This window comes from Equus asinus, chromosome 5 (assembly GCF_041296235.1).
Source record: "Equus asinus isolate D_3611 breed Donkey chromosome 5, EquAss-T2T_v2, whole genome shotgun sequence".
NCBI classification, from domain to species: domain Eukaryota; kingdom Metazoa; phylum Chordata; class Mammalia; order Perissodactyla; family Equidae; genus Equus; species Equus asinus.
The window spans coordinates 98,291,885-98,311,829 of NC_091794.1; the positions used below are offsets into that span (position 1 = coordinate 98,291,885).

General features: G+C 51.8%; 1 protein-coding gene across 5 annotated transcripts in view; it reads left to right on the top strand.

Annotated features, from left to right (window-relative positions):
* ECE1 (endothelin converting enzyme 1) overlaps window positions 1–12,728 on the top strand; it is a 104,506-nt gene extending 91,778 nt beyond the window's left edge. For all 5 annotated transcript variants that reach the window (XM_070510772.1, XM_070510769.1, XM_070510770.1 and 2 more), the window contains 8 exons: window positions 1,133–1,231; window positions 1,701–1,778; window positions 3,284–3,387; window positions 6,390–6,500; window positions 7,204–7,271; window positions 7,995–8,185; window positions 9,021–9,116; window positions 10,065–12,728. In XM_070510772.1, coding sequence (XP_070366873.1) covers window positions 1,133–1,231; window positions 1,701–1,778; window positions 3,284–3,387; window positions 6,390–6,500; window positions 7,204–7,271; window positions 7,995–8,185; window positions 9,021–9,116; window positions 10,065–10,241 — 924 coding nt within the window. In that variant the 3' untranslated portion in view covers window positions 10,242–12,728. The remainder of the gene's footprint in view (window positions 1–1,132; window positions 1,232–1,700; window positions 1,779–3,283; window positions 3,388–6,389; window positions 6,501–7,203; window positions 7,272–7,994; window positions 8,186–9,020; window positions 9,117–10,064) is intronic.
* Window positions 12,729–19,945: the final 7,217 nt, after the last annotated feature.

Consider the following 19,945-nt stretch of genomic DNA (forward strand, 5'->3'; position numbering starts at 1 on the left):
AGGTCCCTTTTTCTAAAGCCTTGGATAACGTGAGTTACTCGGAACAGCTACTGTTGAGTGCCAGGCACTCTGTCTGTTCCCGTTTAATCCTCACCACAGCCCGGCAAGGTTATTTCAGCCATCTCCGCCTCAAGGAGGTGAAGGACCCGGCAAGACCATGTTGGCAGAGCAGCTCTGGCCTAGAGGGTGACATTTTTTCCTACCCCGTGGGTGACAGGTTTATTCTGGACGGGCAGAGGAACATCATGCTAAGCCCGTGGAGACAGCCAGGCTTCAACCACTTCCCGGTTTGGTGACTTGGGACAATATTCTCACCTTCCCCATAACGTAGAGGTGGAAGCTCCATCCCGCAGCAGGAGATTAAATGAGATACTACACATAAAGAGCGCCTGGCACAAAACAAGGGCCCGATAAATGGTAGCTGTTATATTGTTACAGTGTTTATTACTAATATTCTATACGTAGTATCTGCAGTGGAAGTTAGCAAACCAAGACTCAGATCTGTCCTGAGACTTGCCTGTTAGCAGCTGATGCAGAATCTGAGTTGAGTTCTGCCGGCCGCCAGCCCCTGTGCTCTTTCTGCTGCGTGATTCCACCGTCCCTGGCTCTCGAATCTTCGGCCTCCAGGTCTGCCGTGATATTACTGCCCTTGAGAGCAGCTGTTCATGTCCAGCCTGAGCAGAGCATTTCGGAGACTGTTCCTCAGAACTCCAGTTCTCTGGATTTTAAAGCCATTCCATCAAAAAGGAATTCTGTGGCTCGCTAAGTCTGGGAAAGGCTATGTATTCTAGTTCTTTTGGGAAAAAATTGTAGCACGTGTTACACATAAAGGCTCTGAAAAGGCCGCAGGGAATAGGTTTTTCCGACGTTCCCAAAGCTTGTCCTAAGTGTATTTGCCCATGAGCCCTGTTTACAGAAGTCCAGGCTTGGCCTGCAGGGCGTGAGTGGTCTGAGGACCAGGCTGGGAGAGCCTGGCTGGGGCTCCCCTTCTTAGTCTGCACCTGGGGGCCTGAGGCTTTGAGCCAGGACCTGAGCTCAGCCGCTGGCCTGGCGTTATCTTTCTGCACGGGGCGCCCAGTGCATTTAGGCAGGTCCAGTGCCCCGACCTGACTGTCAGCCTCTGTCCCCTCAGGCTAGCGAGATCATCCTGGAGATCAAGAAGGCGTTTGAGGAGAGCCTGAGCACCCTGAAGTGGATGGATGAAGATACTCGGAAGTCAGCCAAGGAGAAGGTGAGGCTCGCCAGGGACTGAAGGGGGTGGCTGAGCACAGAGGCAGCAGCCACAGATGGAGGAGGGTGGATGAGGGAGAGGCTAGTTATATGTGGTGAGCACAGCAAGGATGCTGTCCTGCCTTCAGGGGGCGGACAGTCCGGCAGGATGGAGGAACGGCCTTGAACACAGGATCGTGTTAATGACTGTGTGAAAGCAAACCGTGCTGAGTGTGTGAGGGCAGGTGCAGGGAGCCCAGTGGGGTGGTGGCCAGAGAAGGCTTCCCTTGGGAAGTGACATTTAAGCAGGGAGCCAAAGGATAAGCGGTGCAAGAGAGGAATATTTCCAGAAAGATGTGAAAGCCGTGAGGTGGGAGGAGCCTGGCCCTGTTTCCCTTTGGCCCAGAGCCTGAGCCCGGTGCGCACAGAGCTGGGGCCAGCCCTGCCAACCTTGCTGGGTGCTCACCGTCCTCTGTGTCTCTTTTGTCCAGGCGGATGCAATCTACAACATGATAGGCTACCCCAACTTTATCATGGACCCCAAGGAGCTTGACAAAGTGTTCAACGACGTGAGTGGCTCCCACCCTGCCCCCTTGCATTCCCCAATGCCCATGGGGGTCCCCACCTGGTAAAGGACAAAGGCAGATTGGGACCAGATGGGATGCTGGAGGCACCATAACTGTCGAGACATCTTGAGATGCTGTGGTGTGGGGTTTGGGGGTGGATCAGGCACGAGGAAGCTGTTTGCTGCTCCTTCCTCTCCTGGGCCAGCTGGAGGCCTCTGCCTCCCTGGAGCCACCGGCAGCCGGTACCAGCAACATGCCCCGTTGGAAGTGGTCAGCTCCGTTATGAGTGGGAGATGACGGAGGTAACCAATCCTAGCAGGTGCGGAGAGAACTGGCGCCCCTGAAACATCAGGGGTGCAGTAAAGAGTAGAGCCCCTCATGCCACCGCCTCCTTCCCAGCCCCCAGAGTCGCCTCCTACCCCCAGACGCCTCCCTCACCCTCCCGGGGAAACCTTCGCATTTGCACCTCGAAATGCTGATGGAAAAGAGGAGGAGGCGTGAATCCTAGATGCGAGTTTCAGCTTCATTAGGCAGCAGGGGTGCTTGGTACATCCCTGGGGGTAGGGCTCTTGGCAAATCAGTTTTAAATGGATTGTGCTTCTGCCCCCAAAGGTAAAGTTTCACATCTTCTTGTGATAGAAATTTGTGAATTCAGGCATTTTATAATAACCTCTCATTACGGTTATATTTAAAACCTAAGAATATTAAAATTACTTGAGAATATGGGACACGTACTGCAGCCTTTTTCCTTGAGAATCATTTAAGATGCCCCAGGGTGTCATGATGTAGACCAGGGGCTCCTGGAGGAAGCCCAGCAGAGCCCGCAGGATCAGAGTCCTGTCCCCGAGGGCCCAGCGTTCTCCCAGAGCCCTCACGAGAAGCCAGAAAGGTCTTGAGTGGATCTAAGGGAGAACCCTGCACCTGAGAAGAACCAAAGGGCTGGGCGGAGTGGGTGGTGATGTGCAATGAGGCCTGTCCCCGGATGTTTCAGAGATAGGTCCCGCCTTGATTTATGAGATCTGTGCTGTCCCGTGTGCTAGCTACAAGCCTTAGATGGCTATTTAACTAACTAATTTCTAAATTAAAATTACTTTAAACTGAGAGTCACACTATCCACATTTGAAATACTCAGTAGCCCCATGGGGCTGGTGTCTACCATAGTGGACAACACAGGCATAGTGCGTGTCTGTCATCACAGAAGGTTCTGCTGGAGATAGTTCCTGCCTGAGGTCCGTGCAGCCCTGTGACACTGTGGGTGTTGGGCGGCGGAGGCTCTTAGCATGTCTTTGAAGGGGAGAGGGTGCCAGGCCCCCGCAGGGTGAGGACCTAGGGAAGAGCCAAACCCGCAGCCCCGAGCCCTCCATTCCAGCCTCTGACCCGCGGACCAGACCTTTAACCTGCGGGGTCTTGGTTCGCTCAGTTTTAGAAGAAGGGGTTTGCACTCGAGGATCCAAGGTGCCTCCCGGGTGCACGGGCCCTGATCCTGGACTTTGCTCTTTCTTGTCAAGTACACCGCGGTTCCGGACCTCTACTTCGAGAACGCCATGCGGTTTTTCAACTTCTCCTGGAGAGTCACTGCCGACCAGCTCCGGAAAGCTCCCAACAGAGATCAGTGAGTCCCGGGCCTCACGAGGAAGGCACGTGGGGGCGCTCGGGGCTGAGCTCGCCGGCGCCGCACCGCTGACCACATGCCGGATGTAACTGTCAGAAGGGCCCCTGAGGAGTGGGTCCTGTTGTTATCCCACTTTTCAGATGAGGAAACCAAAGACCAAGAAAGTGTTGCCCAGCCAGGAGCTGGGATCAGCTCGAGTCTGTTTGCCCCGGCACCCAGCCCTCGGGCAGAGTGGTCTGGCCTCTAGAGTCGAGCAGACCTGGCATCAATCCAGCTCTGCCGCTTCAACCTCCGAAGCCTTTGCGTCCTTATCTGCGGATGGGATGGGAGGAGCCGGTTCGTGGGTGGCTGTGACAGTCCAGTGCGAGAACTTCTGGGGAGTGTCTGGCACGGAGGGGGCCCCCGGCTGGTTTCCCGTAATTCCGCACTGACAGGAATGGCGGGTTCTCAGACACAGTTCCCCCACAGAGGCGAGATTCTGGGTGGGCTTCTGACAGCCGTGGTTCCCGAACCTCCCTGCACAGTAGAACTCTGCGGAATTTTTGTTTTAAATGCAGCATCCTGGCCTGTGCCCAGACCCTCTTAAATCAAAATAATCTGGAGTGAGACCTGATATCTATTTTTTCAACAGTCTCCTCAGAAAACTCCGGTATGGTCAACCCAGTACTAGTTCTCAGACTAAGCTCCCTCCTGCTTAGAACGGTTTGGGAATAAATCTCACCAAAAGGTGAGGGCAACTTCTCTTTGCCTCTGGCGCCCCCTCGTGGAAAACATGGGTTTGACCATCTCTGTTTCTTCTAAGTTTCTGGTCTTCAACCAGAGTACCCCCTAAACGCACACGAAGGCAGTATTTTATCTCCAAAATAGGGCACAGGTACTGCCACAGCTTCTGAATTTCTCTGAAGTCTTTTAGTTTTTCATTTAAATTTTGTCTCCTATTAATATATCCATGATTATTTGAATATAAATATGATGTTTTAAATTCCTCAATATCTTCCCATGGCTTCAGGCACCTTTTAACACATCTCTGTGGGGCACACCTGGAGGAGACAGAGTGACTGTCCAGGCTCTTGGAGAAAATGTCCCTTCTGTCTCGGTCCACTCCTCACTGGCCTTCCCCTCCACACCAGAAAAATAATTGAGAGGCCAAATGTTTCCTTACTATATACCATCAGGGTCCCTTCTACACTCTTAAAAAATTATTGGACCCCAAAGAGCTTTTTGTTTGTGGAGGTTATATCAATTTTTATGCAAATTCTATGAAAAAGAACTATTTTTTTAAAAAGTTTAGGGGCTGGCCCCATGGCCGAGTGGTTAAGTTCACGTGTTCCGCTTCAGTGACCCAGGATTTTGCTGATTCGGATCCTGGGCATGGACACGGCACCACTCGCCAGGCCACGCTGAGGCGGCATCCCACATGCCACAACTAGAAGGACCCACAACTAAAAACAATATATACAACAATGTACTGGGGGACTTTGGGGAGAAAAAGCAGGAAAAAAAAAAAAGAGGCAACAGTTGTTAGCTCAGGCTCCAATCTTTAAAGAAAAAAAAGTTTCGTGAGAAGAGAGGTATTGTTTTACTTTTTGCAAATCTCTTTAATGTCTGACTTAACAGAAGACAGCTGGATTCTCAGGCCTGCTTCTGCATTCCATCTGTTGCAGTGTGTTATTTTGAAATATTTAGCAAAACTATCTTTATACAGATGTGCAGTTGTAACATGGAGGAATAGTTTAATAGTCTTTTCTGATACTTGTGCATTTTTCACTGATACTACACCAAAACTCAACAAGGCATAATTTCTTAAAGATTCATTGCACTGTGGAATCTGAAACCATATCCGTGAACTTTTCCTACTCTCTTAAAATCCCTCCATCTGTCTTGCCCTTTGAACGGGTCTTGTACCTATGCGTGATTTTGTAACACCATGCCTTGGTCATTTGGAAAACAGTGGCTCACTGAGTTTTCCGTATCTTCCAAATAATGACCCTGTCATTAGACCATATCCAAAAAAAAAAATCCACATTTGTTAATATCACCGCTGACCTCCTGAGAAGAGTCTTTAAGTGTTGGAAAGTATAGTTCAGTTTGTGGTGATCGATACCAGTTTTTCAGAATTTTACTTTTTGCTTGAAACTTCAAATTTTCTTGAAACCTCGAATTTTTATCATTGGCAACCAATGGTGTCAGTTGTTTCCCTTGAGGTGATGAGCTCAATTTATTCATTTTCAAGAAAATGCCTGCCAGAGACCCCAGTCCGAAATGCCATAGTTTGTCAGTCACCCCCTCAGGGGCAAAGGATGTTCCCTGAAAAAGGCCGAAGTGCTTATGTGTCCTTCCCATTTGGTCGCACTGAATATTAAAAGACTCATACTTGAGGGCCTGGATTCACTGAAATTAATAATGATGCTACGTCATCAAGGATGTCCTTAAGTGACAATGGACACTTCACCTTTTTTTCTGGTGAAGAACACGGTGACCACAAGAATAATTGGTGCCACTGCTGATTCAGCTGAGGCTCTGCCATTTTTACCCACTGTGGCTTTTACACCATCAGTGCAGACATCAACATGGTGGGAAAGACAAATAACATGTTAACATTATTATGAAAATAGACCTTGCAGACCCCCTGATAGGGAATTGAGGACCCCCCTCCCCAGGTGTCCACAGACCCACTTTAAGAACTGCTGATCGATACATTTTGAGCCTAGACGGTGGAGACTTTTCAATATATGTGGTCCATCTTGCTCTTTGTAAGAGCCTCTGGATTCCATTGTGCAGTGTGACATCAGATTTCACCGATCCCTTCTTTATAGACATTTGAGTGTTTTCTAGTTTTCCCCTCTCAAAGACAGTGCTGCTGTGGATTTCTTGCGTGTGGGTGCACTTGGGCCTAGAGTCAAGGGGAGTCACATTTTTAAGGCTCTTGATAGCCTCCAGCTGCGCTGCCCCACGCGCCTCCCCAAGCCATGCCTGACCTTTCACGTGTGTGTTGCTTGCAGGTGGAGCATGACCCCACCCATGGTGAACGCTTACTACTCGCCCACCAAGAACGAGATTGTGTTTCCGGCCGGGATCCTGCAGGCCCCGTTCTACACCCGCTCTTCACCCAAGTAGGATGCTCCTGGAGCTGCCGCCCCATCGCCTTTCCCCACCCCTCTGCGGACCCCCAGCCCGGCCCAGCCCTACGGCCCACAGCTGAACACGTGATCAAGCCAGTCTCACTGACTGCTCTCTGCCCCACCGGCCCAGGCGGCTTGAGACTTGCAGAGAAGCTGCAGGGGGAACCACGTCCTCACTCGCTGTGCTTCCTCTGCACAGTGGGAACTTGGGGCGTGTTGTGGAGTCAAGAGCCGTCTATGGGGGGAGGCCCCTCTAACAATGTTTGAGAATAGTCACAGCTGGGGTGGTGGGGGGTGGCACACTGTCCGGGAAATGAAATCCACACGAGCCTGGATTTGAATCCCAGGTCTGCTCTTTGCTGACTGTGTGGCCCCTGGGCAGAGTGATTGAACCGGTCCAAGCCTTGGGTGGCTCACTTACAGAGTCGGTTAATAACGCCGCACTCTTCTGAGATGACCGAAGAGGACAGCGCAGGTCTGTGGGGCATCTAGCACAGTGCTTTGCGTGCAGGGGGCCCAGGCTGACCCCAGCCAACTCACCCAGACTCTGACTGGCTTCAGGGGCCTGGCTGGAGGCTCAGGCTGCGGCTATGTCCCCACAGAGCCCTGAGGGACTCTGCTGTGTCTCTAGGCCCAGGAATTGATGGTCTCTCCCCTTGAGGCATCACCTTCCCTTCTGTGTCTTCCCCTCCAGGGCCTTAAACTTTGGTGGCATCGGTGTCGTCGTGGGCCATGAGCTGACTCATGCTTTTGATGATCAAGGTACAGCATCCTCAGGATCCCCTTCAGACAGAGCCCATCAGCTTCCTGGCCCCACTGCTTCGGCTTTTGCTCCCTTCACGTCCAAGGGTCTTAGCCTTAGAGACAGAAGGATCTGGGTTCAAATCCTGGCCCAGCCACCTGCCGTTGTGTGAACTTTAGCAAGTCCCATCATTTCTCCACGCCTCTGTTTTCTTGTCTGTACAATGGGCACAGTGGAGCACCCTGCTCCTGGAAGGTGTCCAGTACTTAGGGGTGGATATTTTTTGTAGTCAGTGGGGAGTGTACATTTCTCCACTACTCCAGAGACTTCTCTTGTCTGACCTCAGTCAGAGGAGTTGAAGTTAGTCCCCTCACTAGCTAATGTCCAGAATCCTCAGTGCCTCCTGCCTTGGAAACCCCAAGGCTGAGAAGGAGGAGGTGAGACCTTGGAGGCCGGGGCCCGTCCCCTGACCCTGGCGCTGCCAGCTCTGTATACCCCTTGCGGGACTCCAGGCAGAGGCCCTTGGCCAGCGTGCATCGCATTCCTCCATCTCCTCTGCCGCCACCTGGATTGGCTCATTCATCCAGCTCCTTCACGCTCAGACCAGCATCAGCTCCCCAGTGCCGGTCGGGAGAAGGGTGGACGGCCACCTGAATCCAGTCTCCCCGGGAGGAGTCAGCAGCGGCTGGCCCCGGCCCTGCCTCTTCTTCCCCTTGACCCAACGCTTCCCTCGGACCCTGCAGGGAGGGAGTATGACAAGGATGGGAACCTCCGGCCCTGGTGGAAGAACTCGTCCGTGGAGGCCTTCAAGCAGCAGACCGAGTGCATGGTGGGGCAGTACGGCAACTACAGCGTGAATGGGGAGCCGGTGAACGGCCGTCACACGCTCGGGGAGAACATCGCCGACAACGGGGGCCTCAAGGCGGCCTATCGGGTGAGAGGCCCCCTCCCCACACGCCCCGGGCCCACGTCTGGCTCCTCAGACACGCGGCAGCCAGCTGCGGCCTCTCCGTGAGCTCTGGTTTCCTCATCCGTGAGATGGGTGGAGTGAGGACCGGGTGAGAGGGTGGCTGTGAAGGCACCTCGCACAGATCGGTGGAGAGAAGGCATTCGACCCTCAAGTCCGGCCCGACTGAGAGCCACAGGGGAGACCCCGGGCTGGCCGCACCTAAAGACCTGCCTGTTCTTACCTTTGCAGGGGAAGCCACACCCATTCAGGCAGCAGGGGCCCGAGATGCAAGGGAGGGGTCACTGGTCATGGAGCCAGTTGTGGGTTCAAATACTGGTCTGGGGGGGACGCAGCCATTTGTTTCCAGATTGTGGCTGCTTTCACACCACAGCGTCAGGCTGAGTAGTTGCAGCAGAGCCCGTGTAACCTCTGAAAGACTTACCCTCGGGCCCTTGACAGAGAAGTTCGCCAGCCCCTGCTTTCTAACGATGAGTGAAGCTGCTATGTCAACTCTGAGTTTGAGTCAAGGAGACTAGTTAGAAAACTACTGTGAGGTTGTCCAGGCAAGAGATGGGATGGAGCAATGGGAAGTATGAGAGAAATGGTCAGATTTGGGGTTGTTTGCTTTGACTGAAAGAGAAGAATCAATGAAAATTTTAGGGTTCAGGCCTGAGTACCTAGGTGGGGTGGGTGATACACCCAGAAGCCAGTCCCTGCCCCGACAGGGTGGAAATTCTGAGATCTCCCACACTAGCCCCCGTCGCCACCCTGCCTACTCTTGTGTCATGGGACCCCTGAGCTTTGCTTTCTCCCCTCCCAGGCCTACCAGAACTGGGTGAAGAAGAACGGGGCTGAGCAGACCTTGCCCACCCTGGGTCTCACCAATAACCAGCTCTTCTTCCTGGGCTTTGCGCAGGTGAGTTCATGAGGACAAAGCCAAACTCAGGCAAATTCTGCCATCTTGATGTTCCAGGAGCCCCGAGAGCCAAAAGGCAAGTTCCCCTCAAATTAGGAGCCTCCTAGCTCATTGGACCATCCACAGGGCATTTACCCTGTAAGAAAGTCAACTTCCTGTCACTTGAGAGAGTCAAGGAAGGGTGAAGAATGCTATTAAAAGGATTCCTGCATCAGGTAGATGAGAGGACAAGGTGATCGCTAATGGCCTTCTGGTTCTGGAGTTCTGGAAATTTCTCAGATTCAAGATGCTCCAGGTTGGGGCCAGCCTGGTTAAGTGCGCATGTTCCAGGTTGGGGCGTGCAGCGGTTAAGTGCGCATATTCCGCTTCAGTGGCCCAGGGTTCCCCGGTTCAGATCCGGGGTGCAGACCTGTACACTGCTTGGCAAGCCATGTTGTAGCAGGTGTCCCACATATAAAGTAGAGGAAGATGGGTATGGATGTTAGCTCAGGGCCAGTCTTCCTCAGAAAAAGAAAAGAAAAGATTTTTAGATGCCCCAAGTTGTCCTTTGAGCTGCATTCAGCTTATAGCCTTCTGTTGGCACCCAGAGCTACCAGGCCATTGGGTAGTTTGTTCTGCCCAGGATGTGAGTGATCTGGACTCAATCTGAGGTTTCCAAACTGGTTTGGGGGCTGAATCCCTTGGTCAGATGAAGTCTAACCCAGGTGCCTGGGACAGACAGGGACACTGCTCTGGCTGCGGGAACGCAGTTAGAAACACTGGTAGTGGATGCTAGGATGGGGACACACCAGCCCCCTTTTCTTTCTTACCCACTTAGCAGGCCCTCCTGATACCCTAGGGTCTCAGAACCAGGTGGGGCCTCATTCCCCTGCTACTGTGGATGAGGCCTATCTGGCGGCCTCAGGACCCCACAGTGACCCTTGCCTCTCCCTTGTTGCCCTCACAAAGGTCTGGTGCTCCGTCCGCACGCCCGAGAGCTCCCATGAAGGCCTCATCACCGATCCCCACAGCCCCTCCCGCTTCCGGGTCATTGGCTCCATCTCCAACTCCAGGGAGTTCTCGGAACACTTCCAGTGCCCGCCCGGCTCCCCTATGAACCCCCATCACAAGTGTGAAGTCTGGTGAGGAGCGAAGCACCAAGAGCCAGGATGGAGGAGGGGGAGGGGCCGAGGACAAGCCCCAGGGGGCGCCCAACAAGGCTGCGCCTCCATCCGGTGTCCAGGGCATCGCCCAGCCCCCTTGGCCACCTGGGGCCCCCTTCCCGGCACTGGAGGGTTTTCAGCTGGAACTGAGCCTGCGATGTGGGTTCTCAACATAATCCGAGGTTTGATCCCCTGTGAAGACCCTGTCATCCCAGGCACACGTGCGTCACCTCTAACGGGCATTTGGGTGTTCAGGCTGGTTGTTCGCCAGGCCTGGGCCCCCCGCCGACAAGGGCAGTGGGACACAGCCCCCTGCCCACATCCAGTGCCAGATACACCACAAATACCACTGTGTCAAATGCTTTAAAGATATATTTTTGGGGAAACTATTTTTTAAACATGTGGAATACACTGGAAATCTTCAGGGAAATAATGCATTTAAAACACTTTTTTTTTTAAGGAAAGGATTGGTATATTTATTATGTTCTGTTTTTCTAAATGACCTGTGGACAAGGGAAGCCCCACTGACTTAGCCCCTCTCGTCCTCACTCGCTGCAAGGTGGGGCTGAGGCAGGGTCCCCAGCCGCTGAGTGGGTCCCCCGAGAGCTGCCTCAGTCCTTGGGATATGCAGTTTCAGCCCGGTCACCTGGTTCTGCCGCCACCTGGAGCAGAGAGGAGAGGCGTGGAGGCCGGGCAGGGGAAGGGGCCAGCTCGAGGATGCCAAACTCATTGGCAACCCCCTCTCAGCATGCCTGCGTCTGTCCCCAGAGTCCCAAGTGGGAACCTCAGCAAGGAAGGTCTGATCCCCAGAGTCTCTGCTGGGGACTGATAGCTGAGGCAGAGAGGCCAGGCCAGGGTCCTCAAACCTAGTCTGGGGCTCTCGAGCACCCTGGATCCGGACCACGGGAGCCCTGCGAGGCTGAGACCCCCCCCCCGAAGATATACTCCGCTGTGCCGGGGGTGTCCTCTTTCCGTCCCTCTTCTTTTGGCTACCCCATGTCTATCCTGGGGGCCTGCTCCCTCTGCAGCAGTCCCCCCATCCCAGCCACGTCAGGGTCTCCCTTGCTGACCCTCTCCCCAGAGGAAAGAGAAAAGAGAAAAGAGCTGTGCTCCCCTACGCAGCTCAAATCCTCCCTGTGGGCTCCATCCTCCGCCCCCCGGCCTGGGCCTGGCTCCCGGGACCGCGACAGCTCACCCTCCGTTTTCTAGTGCCTTATGTGAAGCTGTGGCCCTGGGCTCAACCCCAAGGAGGCACTCCCCCACCCCCGGGGCTCCCTGGCCTCCTCGGTGAATCCTCCAAGGGTCCTGACTGTAACAAAGGCCATACCCCCTGCTCCCAGTGCCCACAGAGCTGCCTCTCACAGCAGCCCAGGAGCTGTGGCCTGCAGGTCAGCGGCACCCAGGTCAGGAGTCTGAGGAGCCCCTGAGCTTTCGCTGGCCTCCGTCCCACTCTCAGCCCCTTGGGTTACATTAAGACAATACTTGTAGCTAGATGGGCTCTTCTTCTTGGGGGATGTTTTCAGCCCTGGGAGGCTGTGGGGGGAAGGTTCCCCCAACCTGGTCAGCCTGATCTGTGCTGTCAGGGGACCAGCAATGTTGTCCCCTCCCTGAGGTCACAGTTCAGGGGCTCCCCCAGGTGGAGCTAATTGTAGCCCTACTCTGGTCCTCTGGGGGAAGCAGGCACCTGTGACTGAGGCAGGAGCAGCCCATGCCCGCCGTGGTGCTCCCACCTCACAGGCCAGACCCCCGGCCAGCCCCCACTGCCACAGTGCACTTGCATCACCCAGGAAGCCAGACTCCTCCTTGCCAGAGAGGAGCAGACAGCTCAGCCACTGCCTCACCCACCTTCACATCAGCCCCAGAGCTGGGGCAGGGGCAGTGGAGGTGGGCTCCAGATAAGGCCGTGGTCCCCCAAGCAGCAGGCCTAGTGGCTCTTCAGAGGAAAGGTAGGACCAGAGCCAGAGAAGGAGCTAGGGGCAGGAGCCCGCCACACGCACCTTGCCACATAGAGGTAGCTTTCCCAGTCCTGGACCCTGCCCGGCCTGCTCTCCCCCGACCCTCCTTCCCCGTGGAGGGTCACAGCCTCCAGAGTGTCGGTCTGCACCATACTGGGACCTCCCAGCCAGAAGCAAGCGTCCTAGGGCTGAGGGTCCAGCCAGAGGGAACAGAGGCTGCGCTCGCTGCTTCAGGAGGGGGAGGGGGAGGGGGAGGCGCAGGCCCAGCAGGGATGGAAGCAAAGGAAGCGTCCCCCGCTACCCCTACCCTTCCAGAGCTTCGAAAAGGCTGAGGGATGGGCCGCTGCCTTCCGAGAGACCCCTCCCCTTAGAGCCAGAGGCATAGGACTGGCTTCTCTGTGGGTCCATGAATGTGGGTTTGGAGCTGGGAATCTATTTTTTGTATTATTATGTTCTGTGCTACTGTAGTTTTGGTGGGGCACTATTGTAACTGTAATAAAGTACTTGTACCAAGGGCCGTGTGACTGAGTGTGTGGCCTCCGAGGGTGGCGTGTCTGTGGGGATCTGGGAGGGCCCTCGGCCAGCACAGAGCTGCCCACCGTAGCGTTGTCAGGGCTGGCTGCACCTCCTCCCCAGAGCAGGGGCCTTGGATCCTGACAAATGCCAGGAGGTTCCTCTGCCTGTGCCCAGCTTCCCTCATCCATGTGCTCGTGTGCGCACCCCCTGCTGGTGAGAGCAGTGCACGTCACCAAGCGGCCTCTCGGTAAAAGTAATTTTTCCCTTATCTTGGAGCAAAGGGTGTGGGCAGAGGGTTTCCAGGGCTCAGGGGTTTGGGGGTCAGGCAGGAGTATGGAAATTCAAAGAGGTTCTAGGAAGAGTCCCTGACACAGACTCACACCTCCTCCTGGGTTTTGCATATGTTCTTTCCTCTGTCTAGAGTGCTCTTTCCTGACTTCTCTACCTGAAAAACTCCTACCCATCCTTCAATGCCCAGCTCAGCATTACCTCCTCTAGGAAGCCCTTACTGACTTCCAGTCCAGATTAGGGGGCTCACACAGGCATCCCTCTCCTACGCGAGTGTGTTAGTGCCAGGGCTGTGGAACAAAGTACCACAGTCTGGGCTTGCTTACACAACAGAAGTTTATTGTGTCACAGTTCTGGGGGCTGGAAGTCTGAGATCAAGGTGTCAGCAGAGTTGGTTCCTTCTGAGGGATGTGAGGAAGAATCTGTTCCAGGCCCCTCGCCTAGCTTCTGGTGGCTTGCTGGCCATCTTCGGCGCTATTTGGCTTGTAGAAGCACTCCCGCGCTCTGCCTTCGTCTTCACTTGGTGTTCTCCCCGTGTCATGTCTGTCTCTGTGTCCACATTCTCACCCTTTGTGTAAGAACACCAGTCCTATTAGATTAGGGCCCACATCTGCAGTGACCCTATACGGTCACATTCTGAGATAATGGGGTTACTACTTCAACATATGAATTTTGAGGGGACACAATTCAACCCATAACACAGAAGTTCCAGCTCTCTAGGCTATGGAGGTGCCTGCACCATCCCAGCAGCCCAGTGCCTGGCACAGGACCAGGCACATTGTGGGCTCAGTGATGGCTGGGTAAGTGGATGGATGGGTGGAAGGACAGCTGGAGGGACAGATAGCCACGAGTAATATATGATCGAGGGGACCATCCCCACATACACCAATGACAGAGAGAAAGAGCCCTGTGGGCTGGGGTGACCAGACAAGATGTCCAGCTGAGCCTTAACTAACGGGGGAGTGGTGGCCTAGGTAAGCACCCACTCAAGGAGCTCTTGCCTTGCTTTAAAGGAGTAAGTCATTCCTCTTAGACTCAGTTTCTCTAGCTATAAAATGGACAGTGGGCTCTCTCTTCTCTTTGTTGTGACCCACAAATATTGGGGAGATTGTGAGGGTGCTTGAGACAATGACGCACTTTGAGCTCCTCAGAATGTTCACACTAGGTGTCTTCCTGCCCCCAGGTGTGCGTGAGCCCATGGCCCCCAGCATCTCTCACCTGCACAGCTCAGCCCCTTCCCCTCCAACTGCTGTCCTCAGAAGAGCAAGCTCTTTAAAGACTGTGTCACGCCCCGTCACCAGCTCCCCACTGCACGCACTGGACCCTGCTCAGCCTGCCCCCCACCAGAGCTCCCCTCCCCACTTGGAGCCTCCTTTCTGCACCTTGAACAGCCCAAGCCTTTTGCTGCCTGTCCTTCAGATTGGAATGTTCTCCACACACCCTTACCAATGAATGAATACAAGGATTTTTTTTTTAAAGCTTCCACATATGCATGCCTACTGTGAGTTGGGCTGTGTGCTGTGTGCTTTATCTTTTTTTAAAGACTTTTATTATTTTTTTTCCTTTTTCTCCCCAAAGCCCCCCGGTACATAGTTGCATATTCTTCATTGTGGGTCCTTCTAGTTGTGGCATGTGGGACGCCGCCTCAGTGTGGTTTGATGAGCAGTGTCATGTCCGCACCCAGGATTCGAACCAACGAAACACTGGGCTGCCTGCAGCAGAGCATGCGAACTTAACCACTCGGCCACCGGGGCCAGCCCTTTTTTTAAAGATTTTTATTATTGCTGTGTGCTTTACGCACATGCTCTCTGAATGCTCACAGCCATTTTCTGAGAGGGTATGTTATCACCCAGGGCACAGGGGACAGTGGCAGAGCTGGGTTCTGAGCCCAGGCTGCCAGCAAGGAGCTCCTTGGGAAGACATGAGAGGCTGCTAAGGACAGCGACAGCGCCGGGGACCACACGCGCGCGCACACACGCACAGGCTGAAGGTGCAGAAGGGAGGCATCATTTTCGCCCCCCGCAGAGGCCTGTCTTCCCGACACTCCCCCTTTCCCAATGACCGAGTGAACGGGCGCCTTCCTCTTCCCTGCGCTGAGCCCTGGGGCCTCTCTCTCCTCCCCCCCCTTGTTGGTAATAGAGCCTCCCCACCCGAAGCATGCCCCCCTCCCCAGGCGGGAATTAAAACCCCAGCCTGGCCCTCCAGGAATTTACCCTACAGCTGAGACAGAAACGCACGCAAGACGCAACTTGAGAACGACTGGAAAATGTATGCAACCTATAATAATAATACTTGTGAAAGCAAAAGGGTTCAGCAGAGGCTCTCTGGCGTTGAGGAACTGCAGAGGGAGGGGTTAGAGAAGATTCTAAACTCTCAGCGTTGGTGAGGATGAAGGGAACTGGGCACTGTCACCCACTGTGAGGACCAGTTTCAGTGTTACTGAATTTAAAATGCATTTACCAGGACTTCCAGGCTTGGAGGACAATGGTGGCTCCCTAATTTCTAATCTCCCTGCTCACCTTCCCCCCAAAAGAATGTAAATCAACAAAAAGAGGAAATAAAACCACCTGTGAACCTCGAATTACCTGAAGTAGAGACATAATCCAAATTCCAACAGAGCTCCCACTGCCTGCAGCTGCAAGCCTGTGGGAGCAGAGAGCGACGGAGAGGAGGTTTGAGAGAGAGCATGAAAAACAGGAGCAGAGCGCGGTGATCTCAGATGAGCCACAGACAAAATCACTTTCTCAATGTCCAACACCAAGTGCTGAAATACGAAAACAGTTTGGGCAGAACAGCCACTCACAGCACCACCAACAGGGAAGAGTCTGGAAAGAGTGGAAGGGGCAGCATTGCTTCTTGGGGAGAATCAGGCACACAGAGCAAGGGTGGGCCTCCTTGTAGATGTGGTAGTGAAGAAAAGGGGATTAAGAATCTTAAGAAACAAAGGAGAAGGGCCGGCCCCGTGGCCAGGTGGTTAAGTTCGCGCTCCGCTTCAGCGGCCCAGGGTTTCGCCAGTTCGGATCCTGGGCGCGGACATGACACCGCTCATCAGGCCATGCTGAGGCGGCATCCCACATGCTACAACTAGAAAGACCCACACTAAAATATACAACTATGTACTGGGGGGCTTTGGGAGAAAAAAATAAATAAAATCTTAAAAAAAAAAAACAACGAAGGAGAAATAAGAAAAGCCAACTTCCCCCTCCAACACACATACCATTCATAAAGGATGCTGATCAGGGACAGCGTCGGGTGTGCTGGAATGAAGAATGCTGTCCTTGAGTGAATGGGGTGGAAGAAGGCGGAACACACGCACTCAAAACTACCGTTACAGGGAAAAAAGAAGAGAAATGCAAATCAGAGCATTTTGACTGATCAGAATTCTCCCCCAAAACCAAGCATAGAGCTGAAGACAACTATAACACAACACTCCAAACTGAATTAAATATCCTCAAATAAGCACTTGGAGATGTGGACAAATACCTCACATCAGAAATACAAAAACAAATAACAGAAAGAGACTGGAAAAAAGAAAGAAATGAAGTGAGAATTGATCACAGACAAGAAATAACAAAATAGTATCATAAATAGAGATTAAACTGAAAGACACCTAAGGAAGAATAGATTCCAATGAAAACTTAATAAAGGACACTGAAGAAAAGCACAAAATAAACAAAAAAATGAAAATTAGATGAAGTAAAAATGGTCAGAGAGAAAGTGACTGAAATAGAAGATACACAAAGAGTTAACATTTAAAACTGAAATCCAACATGCCGGTCTGGGGCTGGTGGCATAGTGATTAAGTTTGCTTGCTCTCCTTCGGAGGCCCAGGGTTCGCTGGTTCGGATCCCGGGCATGGACCTACACACCACTCATCAAGCCATGCTGTGGCAGCATCCCACATACAAAATAGAGGAGAATTGGCACAGATGTTAGCTCGGGGCCAATCTTCCTCAAGCAAAAAGAGGAAGGTTGGCAATGGGTGTTAGTTAGCTCAGGGCCAATCTTCTGCACCAAAAAAATAATAATAATAATAATAATAATAAAAAAAACTGGAATCCAGGAAGACTTTCTAGATATAAAAGAAGACTTGGATCTCCACATCAAATGGCTCACTGGGTACTATGTAAATTAACACTGAGTGATCAACTCCAAGATAGATGCTAGTAAAGCTCTTGGACTTTAAAGATAGAAAATCCTCAGGGCCCCCAAGCAAAAATACCGAATAACTTATAAAGGCAACAGAATTAGACAGACATCAGACTTTTTAAAAGATAACGTACATTATATGAGGCACCTAGAATAGGCAAATTCATAGAGACAGAAAATAGAATAGAGATCACCAGGAGCAGGGGGAGGGAGAGAGGGGGTTGTTCAATAGATACAGGGTTTTTGTTGGGGATGATGAAAATGTTCTGCATATAGGAAATATTTTGGGTGGTGGTGGTTACACAACATTGTGAATGTATTTAAGGCCACTGAATTGCACTCATGAATAATTAAAATGATAAATATTCTGTATATTTTGACACAATAAAAATACACAAAGCAAGAGAAGAATGGAGCAGCATTCTCAAGAAACTACGGAAGCAATCCAAGGATGTTATATTGAACCGAACTGTCCTTCAAATAGCAAAACTACAGAACGCGGTTTGGAATGTGCAAGAGCTCAGGGAACACAGTACTCGTGTGCCCTCCCTGAGGAATCCGCTACAGAGTGAGCTTCAGCCAGCAAGAGACAACCGTTTACAAAAGGACCGTCAGCGAGCATGTCATACATATCAACTACTAGTACAGCAAAGACTAAATCAAGGGTGGGGTCCTGGGCAAAAAATCATAATAACCATTACATGTTCTGAAAAAGCAGAACAAATGCAACTAAAAAATGGGAGGAAAAGAGATGGAAAGGAGACAGAGAGAGATTACTGACTGTTGGATCCACAGGAATAAAAAGATGCGATTCAGGGCCGGCCCCGTGGCCAAATGGTTAAATTCGCATGCTCTGCTTCGGTGGCCCAGGGTTCCACTGGTTCGGATCCTGGGCGCAGACATGGCACCGCTCATCAGGCCATGCTGAGGCAGCATCCCACATACCACAAGTAGAGGGACCCACAACTGAAAAAATATACAACTATGTACTGGGGGGATTTGGGGAGAAAAAGCAGGAAAAAAAAAGAAGATTGCCAACAGTTGTTAGCTCAGGTGCCAATCTTTAAAAACACACACACACACACACACACACACACACAAAAAGATACCATTCAAAATGGACAGATCAGATAGTAAAAAGGTAAGCAAGAAAAGAGAGGGTTAAGGGATCTATAAAAAATATCAATAAAAAGATAATCACTAAGAACAAAAATATAGATCTTCCTAAATACCGATAAATTTAAAAAGAGAAAAGAGGACCTATCAGACAGAGAAGGAAACTGTAAATGTAATAAACACATAACTAAAGCGTAAACTAATACGACGGAAGTTAGGCCGAGCCCATCAGTCACACCCGTAAATGTGAATGGGCTTGACTCACTTATTATAAGAGTTATTTTTAAATTGGCTCGTAAAGCAAAATTCAATGCTATGGTGTATATAAGCCACAAAACCAAAACATTCAAAAAGGTGATTCAAAAAGGTGAAAAATCAAGGGATGGACACAGATTTAACAGACAAATGGAAGAAAAAAAAAAAAAAAGCAGGGTCTGCAACCCTGACACCAGAATTCAACCAAAATAAAACAATTTTTAAATGAGACAAAGGACATGTTATAATGCTAAGCCACATTTCACAATGAAGCTGTGACAGTTCTGGATGTCTGTGCATCAGATCGATCCCCTACCTAAAGCAGACACTGCAGGAGCTGCAAAGAGAAAGGATAGAAATACCCTAATGATCAGAGCCTTTAACACCCTACTCTCAGCCAAGTTGACAAAAAATAAGAAGGGTATAAAAAAATCTAAATAACACAATCAGTAAGCTAGTTCTCTAGGATATATGTTGCTACGGATTGAACCATGTCCCTTTAAAGTTCATGTATTGAAGCCCTGACCCCCAGTATGATGGTGTTTGAAGGTGGGGGGCCTTGGCCAGGTATTAGGTCGTGAGGGTGGGGCCCTCGTGATGGAACTAGTGTCCTTATAAGAAAGAAAGAAAGAAAAAGAAAGGCAGTCACCAGACAAGAAATTGCAATTGTAAAGAGCACTCTACACCTGGAAGCGCAGGGAAATATGAAAGTGTACCTCTGAGGAAGTAAACTCTGAGCTGCGACTTTGAAGAACAAGCAGGAATTTGCTAGGTGAGGGGCAGAGAAGAGTGTGCCAGGCAAAGAGAACAGCATATGTAAAGGGGAGCACGGCACATCCAGGGCAGCAGGGAGCCTGCACCCGGACCCTGTGTACCATTTCCATGTCCTTTCAGAGTATCCAGGGCAAAAACCCCGTTCCAGCGAGGGAGTTTCCTAGAGTTCAAGCAACCCGTTTCTTCCTAGTTCTAAGATATGACCACCAGAGGGCGCAAAACCCTAAAGAGACGCTTGGAATCAGCCCTGGGTCCACCTCCTGGGACTCAAAGACAGCCCGAGGGGAGCCCGCCCCCCTGCCCAGTTAGATGGCTGACTTTGGGGCTGACAGGAGCCAGCCTTCAGTTCCATAGGGGTTTTGTTAGAAGGTAATGAGTAAACTAAAGAACTGGGAACCTGAAATGTGAGTTCTAGTCGTTTCCCCACAGCTCCCTGACTTGGGCAAGTTATTTCACCTCTCTGAGCCTATAATATCCGCAAGAATGGAGCTAACAGTCCCTGCCACTGTTTCCTCTTTTGCTCCTCCATCTGGCCCACGCTCTGGGTCCTCATTTCAGAGAGACGCTGTGTAACGTAGAGGCTCAGAACCTGGTGTTTGACGACCTAGGTTAATCGCCATTCCAACCACAGAGG